The 12,909-nt window shown below is 37.0% G+C and overlaps 1 protein-coding gene across 1 annotated transcript in view; it reads left to right on the plus strand.

Annotated features, from left to right (window-relative positions):
- The first annotated feature begins 8,232 nt into the window (after window positions 1–8,232).
- The window catches only part of Znf804a (zinc finger protein 804A), a 196,677-nt gene continuing 192,000 nt past the window's right edge, over window positions 8,233–12,909 (plus strand). Inside the window, 1 exon segment of the mRNA XM_028884449.2 lies at window positions 8,233–8,827. Coding sequence (XP_028740282.1) covers window positions 8,717–8,827 — 111 coding nt within the window. The 5' untranslated portion in view covers window positions 8,233–8,716.

Consider the following 12,909-nt stretch of genomic DNA (forward strand, 5'->3'; position numbering starts at 1 on the left):
GAACATTTTTCCATCATGAATAATGCAGAAAAGATACTACAGGAATATTTCACTTCTTCCTGAGCTTCTAAGAATCTAAGTACATACAATGTTATTGGTTCATTCTACAAGCAAACATGATTCTCTTCAGCTTGCTTTGTTCAGGGCCATACCACAAACTAAAGAATCGTAGAAAAATGGGTTGGGAATGATGAGATGATTGAGTAGCTAAAGGTATCTACTGACAAGCCCAATCACCTGAGTTCCATTCCTAGGACCTACATGGTAGAAAGAGAGAACTGACTCCCATATGGATAATGAAATATAAACAAATATACATCTTCAAATTTATGTTCATAAATATACTATTAAAGATTTCAAATTTCATGAGATGTATATTTATTAATAGCCAATAAAATCATGATTTTTCTTCTTAAATTTGTAAATTCTTGACTGAATGTTTGTGCACTGGAAGATCACATTTCAGCTATTATTTCCAATATGGTGGTATGTGGAAGTGAGGTTTTATGATGTAATTAGGTCATGAAGATCATCCCTGTGTGAAGGGATTAGTGGGCTCCTGAGAAATCACAGAAAATTGCTTATCATTTTGCTATTTGAAGACACAAAAATTAACATAGGTCTGTGACCCAGAAAGGGGATCTTCCAGACTCAAAAAGCCAGAACATTGATCTTTGGTTCATCAGTCTTTATGACAACGAGAAACGAATTTCTGTCTAAGCCATTGGACTATTATGCTTTTATTATAGTATCTTGAAATTACTAACTAATAAATCACTTTGATAAGTTAATAAACTATATATGGATTTATTTTACATCTATTTGGTTTTAATTCAATATGACTACATAAATTTCAAGCACTAGTCAAAATTCTCTCCTACTCTAATTATTTATTTTGATGATGATGGTTTTGATTTTGTTTGTTTGTCTTATCTCTATGTACTCCTGGTTGTCACGGAACTCATTCTGTAGACCAGGCTGGTCTCAAACTCACAGAGCTGCCTCTCTCTACATTCTGAGTACTGGGATTAAAGGTGTGTGCCACCACCACCTGGCTTCTAATCCTTATTAGAAAAGGAAAGATGAGAAAATGAGAGCAGTTTGGTATACATCCTTCTAGGAAATTATATTCTCTTGATCTCTAGGCTTATTCTTAAATGTGGTTACATCTGTAGCATGTTCAGAAACACGGCCACCAAAGTTTTCAAATGTTAGTAGAAGGAAGTCTTGGTTATTCAGCCATTTTATGGTTCATTTCTGTAAGATTTCTGCAATGTTTTGTTTATGTTGTAGAGAGAATGTTCAGAGTCACAAATAACATTCAAGATGGCAAATATGTCATTGGATTATATTGGAACTACTATCCACATTCCCCAACGTTTTTGAACACTACCTCCTTAGAAGCACTCCCATGCTTGAACATTATCATTCCATAAAGGCAGTTACATTCCACTCATCTTTTGATAGGAAAATTTATGAGGTATCACAAGCTCTTGGTTTTAACATTCTTTTAGAAACTGTTTCCTTCTTCTGTTGTGTTCCTCATATCATCTCTGTCCTGGGGATGCCCTTGTGACTTCTCATGTGATCTCACCCAGATGTAAAGATGTAAATATTACTGATATGCACATGGCTCCAAAGTAACTACAAATCCTGAGTCCATATTCTATGTCCTGTCATTTTTATTGGTTCTACTTTTGTGTCAACAAATAATTCAAATACCATAAATTCATCTGAAATATAACATTTTCATTAAATTACTTTCTTGTAGACTTCCCAGTCTCAGAAAACCATGCCATTATTATCTCACTTGTTATTGTCAAAATCCTTACTGTTTACTTATTATGTGTTCATTATATCATATCCAATCTGATATTTAGTACCATCAATTTAAACTCTAAAAGATTTTATTCAAAATCTTTCTACTTCACTATCTGTACTTAACGTCTTATATAAATTGCTGTAATGTCAATGTTTATTGAAATTAGTCTATCCTTTTAAGACTTTTAGCTAAGGTCAAGTATAGTGTCTCTTCTTAGCTTTTAAAAAATACTTTGACTACTTTCATTTATCTCCAACTCCAATTTCTTCACATATTATTTAGATGTATAAATACTTCAGAAAATGCTTCAGTCTTCTTCCTCCCATGAATGAGCCTTTGCTTTTTTCCTCTTATCTTTACTTTTACCAAGGTTTGTGTCTGCACATTTATGCATGTATGCCTGTTGTCTTCCTCTTCCTCCCCAACATTTTCTTTCTCTCCTGATTCTGTCTTTAAGCTCATATTACACCAAAAAAATCCCACAGTCAGTAATCTACATTGTTCTTTACATATTTGTTACTGTTTATTATTTTACAAAAGTATATGTTTGTTCTCATTCTTACACAAATCGAAATTATATTATATGCTTTGCTCCCTTAGTGCTTACATTTCCTATGTAATAAAACAGCTAGGTAAGCCTACAAAAACAATTTTAATAGATTCTTAGAAGTTTAGCTTATATAACATGTTATATAACTATTTCCTTTTGATAGCCAGATTCCTATAACTACAAACTACTAAACAATGTTGCATAAAGCCTCTTTGTAAATGCCGCTGCACAAATACTTGTCTTCTATGTAGCAAACTCGAGTAATGAGATAGCTGAGTCAAAATTTACACGCAGTTTTAATTTTGACACACACTGCTATATTGCTTTCAAAATGCTCTAAAACAGAAATGTAAAAACTGCTCCTTTCTTAACATAAAATAATATATCTTAATGTTACTCCTTTTGGTGAAATTGTTATGTAGCAACCAATTCCATTAATTTCTTTGGCAATATGTTGGGAGTATAGCTTTGGCTTGTAAATTAGCATATTCTGGCACTTATCCCAGGGTACTTAGAAGAATTAGCAAGGAAAGGGGGAAAATACTTTGAAATTATCAATATCTTTTAGATGTTTTATAGACAACAACCAGATATCATTCCTCCTAGAAATGTGTAAGAAATACTTTATAGTGTAAATAATTAATTTACATCTTAAGGTTGGACCAAAGAAAAGTAATTTTACACTTGCATTACTTTTCCCATTTCCACAATGCACAAATATCCATAACTCACACTTTCAATATGTTAAGCAAGATGGGATTTAATTATGTCAGACCTGGTCAATATAAGCTTTGAGTAAATTTGTTATCTGAGAATCAGAGAAATTAATGTTTGAAAATACGTAAGATAATATCTTATAATTTACATTACTTTAAAGGTTATATAATAGAAGTTAGGAGACTTTGAATCATAAATTATCTCAAGGGACTTCTTTTGTTGGTAATGCATTTACATAGTTTGTACAAGATGTTCATAGTAACAGTCTACTGAAACATTGGTTCTAAACCTCATGGGTTCTGATATACAATTGACTGTGTAATATCTCTAATTTATATACTGCACATTATCAGTGACCTGGTAGAGTTAATTAGTGGTGTGTTTTTATTGACAGTGGAGATTTTTTAAAGTCACATGCTAAACTTGCATGATGCTGAATTTACAATGTTTAAGTTTTGTGCTTCAGCACCTAAGATTGAATTTGAAATTAGAAATGTGAGTATTGAGCCAATCAAAGGAATAACAATTTGACAATAACTTTGCAAATTATCATCAATCAGTAATTCATACAATATTATTATGCCGTGCGGATAAGGTCAGTACTGGTTATCTGATATATAATATACTTCTTAACTCCTGTATACCAGTGTTTCTCATATTTGAATACTTAGTATAATCTTTTAAATGATTTCTTCACGTAGAAATTTACTCAAGGAATAATTTTACTTAAATGTGCTAACATCAAACTAATTATACAAGCCCATATGCTTATAGAACTTATGTAAACACAAAACAAAAAGAAGGCAAATGAAAATACAACAGGCAAAATATCTCAATTACAATCCTAATTTAATACAACAGATGATGTTGCCTTGCTGAAATCCAGCCCAATCTCAAACATGAATTTGTTTATGACTGTTTGGCAATACTGGCCTCAAAGTATTTGAAGTTTATGGTTCCTAAGTGTGCTCTGAGGTGACATTATCATTACATATCTCCAATTTAAGTACATTGCACCTTCTTATCAGCATGCCACAATATAATTTAGCCTTATCTTACAATAAATAAATTATGTATTTGTTGAATTATGAGATTCTTCCTCATTGGTTCAAAATAATGAGATGAATAATATTTGGCATCAGTATAATTCCAAACATAAATGTAAACCAAGAATACAAACTTAGGAAGCACTAAGTTACACATTATCTAATTAGGTGGTTAAACGTTTCATCCAAAATACTGTAAGAATTGATCACTGATACTACTGACATATGCATTTTCTTTGTTTGATTTTTCAAGGATAACTAGCATAAAAAGTAAAAACCCAGTTTAGGATTCTGATAAAGTTGAGTGACTTGGATTCAGAAGTCAATTAAATTTGTGGGTCATTTAGTTGAGTTCCATAAAGTTATCTAGACAGACTAAAAATATGTAGTGATTTCCATTGACCAAATGTGGAGGTTGTAGCATGCAGCATCAACTAACAATAGGCAGACTGGATTAACTCACTTGAGATCAACTTTAATGGGTGAATCTAGGTAAGGAATCAGGACTAAGGGATGGGCCATTGGTCTTCTCTTTTCCTGAGATCTTGGTTGTTTATACTAAAGTAACAGCATTTTCTTGAAGTCCTAGGTGAGCCAGGTGCACATAAAGAGCAATGTTCAATGCAGAGCAGCAGCCTGATTCCTGGATCTGAGTTAAGCAAACCATGATGCCAGCAAGGAGGAGGGTATATGAGCACAAGTGCAGAGTACACAGAGTCTTTTTGTTGTTTGTTGCTTCTTTGTTTGTTTCTGTTTTTGCTTTGAAATGCAATTTCAGAAGGGGGAAATTGAACTAAAATGGTACAAAAGTAAATTACATATTTTAGACTAATGGAAATTTTATATTTAAATTTTTAATTACTCCTTTTCAACTAGAGTTGGCAATTAAGCACAAGGGGTGTATAATTACTCCAAAAAATATTTTAAACAATTTGTAATTAAGATACATTGATTCTGCATGTTTATAATAGGTAATTATATACTTAAGTCATATCTTAAGTGTTATAGGGTAAACGTCATATTTTAAAATGAATGTGGCATAGCTCTCTAAACAGAACATGTCAAAAGAGTTGTCCAACGTTTCATGATATCAGACTAATTTTTAGATACTTTTTTAGTAAATATTTTTATTTTATAATTAATTTTTAAGTGATAGAAATAAACAACATTATTTGAAGTCATTGTTGCAAAATCAGTGCCTCTTCTCCAGATGTTGATAAACCTTATTTTCTACATTAAATATTTGATAAAAAGATAAATAAAACCCCCATTATCCCTATTTGCAAGTTAATGTCAGAAGTCATGTTTTCCACAATATTGTGTCTTTCTTTTGTATATTAAAATTGTTGTAATGGTGAAGAGCCTGCTAGCAACAGTGATTATTAAGAAGGGTCACTAGTTTCATTATTAATAACTACTATGACTGTGACCATTAAATGTGTTCAAATTATAGGTGTAGAAACTTGGTGATCAGATTGAGTTAATTGTTGATTTTGATAAGGGTTTATTCATGTATAAAGAAACTATATGTATATATTCCATGCACACATTTGACATTTCTTTATAACTGCTAGCATCCTTCATGAATTGGTAGTAAATCTATGCTGTTATTTTTAATTTAAAAACAAGATTCCATGTGACCAATGCCTCATTCTCTTATATCAAGGATGTAATTGGAAAAGTAAAATATTCTGACAGGAAAATGACTCCTGCCAAGGATTGTTGAGGTTTTTCACTAAAATGTGCATGTTTATGTGTAGGCATACATTGAGAACGCATGTAAAACCTCCATTTCTTGTCACAGAAATATTAAAATCTTTTGCTGACTAGATACCTTCCTAACACTCAATCAAATGATGCACAAAGTAGATTAACTTTGAGTTTCAGTCACTCAGCATTATCTGAAATTTTGTGAACAAAGAAACTGAAAAACATTGACAACCTAAGTATGATTATACATTTATATGTGTGTCCATGATATGTACATGCATGTACATTCACCAGTGTTAGCATGCTATACACATATGCATACAAGTGTGAATATATAATGTACATATGTCCCCTAGCAGCACAGTATGGCATTTGATGCAGATGCTGTCTGCTATCTGTTTCATGGAACAATTCATGTAACTATTTCTCATTTTCTAAACTAGACTGTTACAAATATCTGACAGTAACAAGAGAAGTATTCTGGATAAAGATTATTTGCATATGAACCTAGCTTGCATTCTTTTGAGCTATGCACTCACAAAAACATAAATGCATATGACCCGAACTTATATGCTGTGTCTTCATTTTCCTTAGGAGCATCCTTGCTCTGCCCTATGGAACTGAATTATTTACTCTCTCTAATAACATTTTCTAAAATTTCAAATGCATAATTATGACTCCGTAGTCCTTCCTAAGTGAAGTCCCTATACAGTATCTACACTCTAAATTGGTGAATAAAAACAATTCTATCGCGAGACAAGCAGGAGATTTGTTTAATTTTTTTAAAAATGAGTATTTTTCCTAATACAATTGTGTTCATTCTGCATTCTGTATATTTCTGGGTGACCTCCTCCAAAGAGCACAGAAGTTTTCTGAGTTTCCACTTCTCTTTCTTCCAAGATTTTCAGACTCCCCCAAGTGGATATCAGAGAAATTTAGTCTCTAAATAACAGACACTTCATAATGAGCTTTAATCAATCCGAATCAAGTATTTTCTAATTGAAGCATGATACGTGGAAATTTTTTTTTAGATAAATCCAGCCCTCCCCTATTATCTCTATACTTTATAATTTATTGACATGACTACCACCTCTCTTACCAAGAACCGCCCATTTTATCTTCTTTGAAAAAGTGAAATCAAACTGTCAGATTCATTTAAGTACCATATTATGGCTTACTGGGGTTATTGTTATATAAAATTCTCTATATAGGACACACAAACTGGACCTTATTGCAGTCTTGACCCACTGATACACAAGATAAACACAGCTTGTATCAGACTGCAGTTTACTCTGACATAGGGGTCATCAGAATGTCTGGAATCTGCTTTAACCAATTAAGCCTTTCAAGGCAAAAGGAAAATAAAGCCTTCAGTAAATCCATTGAAGGCACCATCTCCCAGCCTCCCATGCCTGGTATCGATCTTTTTAAGTGCCGACTAATGAGTCCTATGGTAGTAGCAGATCTATGGTGTGTGTACCTGATGTGGTGCTCTCACTCCACCGCCTCAGAGGAGCTAAACTTACACAGAGAGAGGATCACCTAAGAGGGGTTGGGGGAGAAGCAGCCCTGGCTGATGGCTGCCTTGACTCTTTAAAAATCCAGCCCCAATCTGTCTCCACTGAAGGCAGCAGACCCCCTTCCCTACTTTCCGTGACAAGCGCAGTAGTTTGTGTGCAGGAGGTTTGCCTTTTAGGTCGCTTCTAGGGCGAAGGCTTCTGCTTTTGTTCAGCACCTCTCTTGCTTGGGAGCTCCTGGCAGCAGCTTCTCTTGCCGCAAAGCATCCCTTTTCTCTCAGCTTTGGCAATTTAGGAAGAACTGAGGCTCCCAGGGGAGGTGGATGAGGGGAGAGCGCCAGGAACGGGAACACATCCATCAGGAGTCCCTGCGTCTCCCTTCTCTCCACTTCCACTCGCATCGCCACAACTCCCCTCCCCCAAGCACATAGCACTTGTGATATGTGTAACTGGGGGTGTGGGGGTGCGGGGCATTCACCCTCCATACCATAGATGCATCAAAGCGCAGACTCCCACAAGCCAAACCCAGCGGCACCTGGCACCTGCCCCGATTCGCTGCAATTGGAAGCGGACGGCTTGGGCACTAAATTATTAATTTATTTATTTTCCCCGTGCCCCCGCCCGCACCCCAACCCGCAGAGCAGAAGCCACGGTCGCTTTGCTCCCCCACCCCACCCCCGCCCCACCTCCGCCCGCACCTCGCTGGAGTCTCGCACTTGTAACCGGCCATCGCCTCCCAGCCCCTGGCGGTCGCGACGCGCTCCCACTCGTGGCCAGGCTGGCGCGGCCGTGGGTCCCGGCGGCGGGGGAGGCGAGGGGGAGGTGGCGGGTGACAGATGTACTCCTCTGACAGCTCTCAGTATCAGCCCAGTGGCTCCCTGCCATTGGCTCAGTGCGATGGACCGGCAACGCCGCGCACTATAATAACACTCATGCCTGCCAGCGGCAGCGACTGCAAGTGCGGGCGCCCGGCGCGGGGGATGCTGTGGCCGCTGCTCCTGCCGCGCGGGCGGCTCCCGATGCCCGGCTGCGCCCTACAGCGCGGGCTCTGACCGCTCCCGCCCGGTCCCGCCCGGCCCGGCCCCCTTCTCGGCCGCATCCTCCCGCGGGGCTCTACGTCCCGGCTCCGATCTCCTGGCGAACACTGCGCCGGAGCCTGGGCGAGCTTGGCCGGCATGCGGAGGCGGCGGGGCGCGCACCGCAGCCGGGCATAGGGAACCCGCGTGCCCGCCGCCAGCGCACTCCCCGCCGCTCGCCCTGCCGCGATCCCCAGCCCACCCTCCCGGCCCGGGCTGCGGCTGTGGGAGCGGGTGCGTGGAAGCGGCGGCTGCGGAGGAGAGGCGGCGGCTGCCCCATGGAGTGTTACTACATTGTCATCAGCTCCACGCATCTCAGCAACGGACACTTTCGCAACATCAAGGGAGTTTTCCGGGGCCCTCTCAGCAAGAACGGGAACAAAACTCTGGTAATCTCTCTCTCTCTGTCTGTCTCTCTTTTTGTGTCTCCGTCTCTTATCTATCTTTTTCATCTAATAGGGAATATCGGGAGGAATGAGTTGACTGATGGGTTTGGGAGCTTTCGCGATTTTGTTTGATTTGCAAAGCATTCTTTTATTTCGTTTATTTATCTGATGGGCGTGGGATGAGAATCTGGTGTAGGAAAAGGAAAGAATCTTAGGAAAGCTCTGATTGAGGTTTTTCCCCGACACTTCATGAAGCTTTCTATCCACCACGCTCCACAATGCTGAAGATTTATCAGTCTCTCTTTATTTCAATAGGACCTCCTAAAAATAGAAAGGAACTCTAACCCCAAGTGATCCCGTGGCACCTTTCATTTTAGGCAGCTGAAGGTGAACGATGCTGTGGGTGTTTCTGGTGGAACAGGGAGCCATGTGGCTGTTGGCTTAGGGCAAGCGGCTGGATTGAGTGAGGGTCTCAGAAAGAGTTCCTTTCTTGGCTCTTGACTCTTAGCTCTTGACTGAAGGACGAACAGACAGAAAACTTCTCTTCTGAGAAGTTGTCTGTACTAAGCTAAACAGAATGATCCCATCAGTTCACGCTGTCAACTTGTCCCTCTGTAGAGTTTAGTGATAAGGCTGGAAGGTGATCACTGTGTCACAATTCCAGCCAGTAGGAAACATGTTGGAAAACAAAACCCACACAGCTATTCTCACTGGATAGCACAGCTTGTCCTTCAGCATCCGGTAGGAAAAGCACTCTTGATTGGTGGAAGATGGGCTGAGCATAGAGACAGTGCATAGCTCCTACATTCCACCCAAATTCTATCAGCCACAAAGCCTCCCTCCCTACAGAACCAACTCTCAGGAGCAAGCGAGTCTGGAGAGCCCACACTTCTCCAAAGGAAGAGAGCAGTAGCATGGGGTCCCTTTAGTAGAAGCACTGCAGAGTCCAGCCAGTCAGATGGTAACAGTGTATGACTTTCTGAAGTCTGTGCCCACTGGCCGACTTCACTCTACTCCAGTGCTCATTTATCTGAAAAGATAGAATAGTTCAAGGACACACTTAGCTCCAAAGCAAATATGATTTTCTAAATATCATTCTTTTTTATGTTTAAAAGTGTATCCACATTAAAAAAAATTACCTAAGATGTGTTTTTTAAGGATGAAAAGTTCTCAAATGAAGTTTTCAGTGGATTCAGACAACCGCAGGATGCGTTTGATTTCCTTAAATATATTGATTGCAAGCTTTTAGGTGATTTACTCACAAAAAACAGGCTTAGTTTGATATCTTTGTCATTCGGGATGTGTTTATTTGCTGTTTTGTTGCAAAGCAGAGCATATGCTGCAGACTTCTTTGGTTGAGTTTTGTAGGGTAGGCAAAGTCTGGAAAAATTATTGAAATTGCGCTCTACTCAGATAGTTTGGCTAAAATTTTAAAGAGAAAACCCATTGCTTCAACACATTTGGCTTTATTCATTAAACCAAGTTTAATTTAAGGACAAGCCAAAGAGGGGGTTGGGTATTTCCAACCTGTAGATGCTAAAATCCTCAAGAGTTCGCAGAAATATGGGCCGTTAATGGACAAAGCTGAACTTGTTGCTTCAGCTTCCTTGGGCTTTCCAGAGACTAGATTAGCTTGTGATAACTTGTTTGCTATGTATTTGAAGTTAATGAGCTCTTCATCACTCATGTTGACAAAGGGCAGGTTAAGTGTGAGTTTTGTTTCTATAACCTCATAATTAAGATGGGCACATTAAAAGCAGCCACCTAAATGAGATGAATAAATCAAAATACATGTAAGTGTCAGGAGCAACAAACAAGGAGAGGCACTCTGAAATAAAGTTCATAACATTTCTCATAACCGCAAAGTAGGGGTGAATCTTGGAGGGGTGATCATGAGAGTCCTTCCAGACCTTTAAAAGCTTCCCTGTCTGTATTGTTGTGTGTGAGTTTCATGTTGGCTTAAATGCAGTGTATGTGCACACTAGTGTTCAACTCTATTTAAAGCTATTTCTTTATAGCTGTATTGTGTTTATTTCTGTATATTTGTTCTCAGTGCTTTTGATGAGTTTTGTCAAGGGGAAAAATGAGACATATGCTTGTCCTTAAGTATAATAAGAGAGTCTAGATAAATCAATGATGGAATTATGTTAATTAACAGGCTAGTTCATGCTTATATAATGATACATTCTTGAAGCACCAAAAATTCTTTGAACCATACTATATGCAATATTTGTCAGATAAAAATAGATAATTTGAACTGAAGTTTAAAGAGTACCAGCTTTAATATGAAGCATAAATATTAACTTAAAATGCATATATACTATGTGATGAAAAATTTGAAGTTAAATTTTATGCATATCAGGTTGTTTTAGTTTTTCAGTTTTAAGTTGATAAGTTGTATGTGTTAAACATATAGAATATTTTAAAACCTACATTCATACAATAATAATCAAAATATTTTAAATTCTTTTATATTTGAATGCCTGTGTTGCATTTTGCCTCTAAGATAAAGGAATTTGAATGATGTCCATGTAAGTGTCTGCTTATATTTTTTCCCAATGAGATAAAACTTAAAGTCACTCAGAGAAAAACAATTTGGTTTTCCCCAAGAAACTAAGTTACTTTCAATTGCTAGCTGGATAATGAGTGTTTTTTTTTTTTTAATTTCTTCAAATTTCAGATTAAATGAAAGCAATTGCATAACCTTACAATAATTCTAAAGACTAACATACTCTGTGGAACTTTTAATATGGAGTGCTATTTCAAATGAGAGTTACTTGCAGCATACCCAGTTTATTCAGATTTCAATGTCATTGGTAAACTGCTTCTGTCCTAAACACAAGGAACACGTTTATATGAATGAATTAAATAACAAGCATGGAGAGAAAACCAATCAATAAATTAGCTTATTTTCTTACTAAATCTGGGACTTCCTCTATGGAAAATGACTGCTGTCCTGTATAACTAAGGTCTTAGTGAGATGTTGTGGTTGTACATGTATTTACATACATATATATTTGTAACCCACTGTAATTCCATCATTTGGCAGTCTTGAACTTATTCAGGAACTTTTCCAACTTAGCAATTTTAATAAATATAAGAACCCTCCATTTTTGTCTTGTCTTAAAAACAAAGAGTAGTAAAACAATTTACTTGTTATTGTATCTATTACAAATTGCACCATCATCTCTTGGCGTAGCTTAATTTCATGGAACAAGAAAATAACCTTTTATTAGTGATGCAGATTACTGTGGATAAAGAGAGAACTTAATGTTCTTGAATAAACTTTATAATCTATGTAGTCTATTTTAAAATTTAGTTTACATGAGCAGCTACTTTTTGAACAAAAATCCTTTATTAATAGAATTTTGTGATTAATTTACAGAAATTATTTTACCTACTATTACATTTTAAATGCTTTAATGTATAACTAAATATGTAATATCTATTTATATGAAATTTCAATGCAAAGTATGGGTTTTGACTTAGTAATCTTAGATGCCAGTGTTAGTTTGCTGTTACATTCTGTCTGTTTGTTGCTTAAGGTTTTTATGTCTCAATGTTTTATTATCATTGAATTAAAGAACCAAAAATGAACCAGTGATGGTGGGAGATCACACATTAAGTCATTGTTATAGAGTATATTTTATGACTTATTATAAATCATGAAACTTATAAGGACTGGTGTGATAATATGAGTAAGAGATAGTATTGTGTCATGTTTAGTTGAAATCTTTTTACTTTTCTTCTTGTCTTCAAATACAGATAAATAGTGCTATATTTTTTCTAAAAAACAATGAATTTAGATGTATTTTACTTCTTATCCTGAAGTGGGCAAACATCCCTAACTTTCCATCAAGGTCTTAGTTCTGTAGGATGATCAACGTTTTCAATATAAGAAGTCCCAGATTCAATAAGAACTTAACTTATTGATGGGTCCTCAGTTTCTATTTAATTTATTCAGCTTCATTGAGAATCTTCAGCTGCACTGGACTTCTAGAAGTTCCAATAGCACCGTGGGTCGTGAGGCAAATGTGGTCTCAGTTCCACACTCCTGCTCCGTTTGCTTCTGCTTTAAAATGTCT

This window comes from Peromyscus leucopus, chromosome 4 (genome assembly GCF_004664715.2).
Source record: "Peromyscus leucopus breed LL Stock chromosome 4, UCI_PerLeu_2.1, whole genome shotgun sequence".
Lineage (NCBI taxonomy): Eukaryota > Metazoa > Chordata > Mammalia > Rodentia > Cricetidae > Peromyscus > Peromyscus leucopus.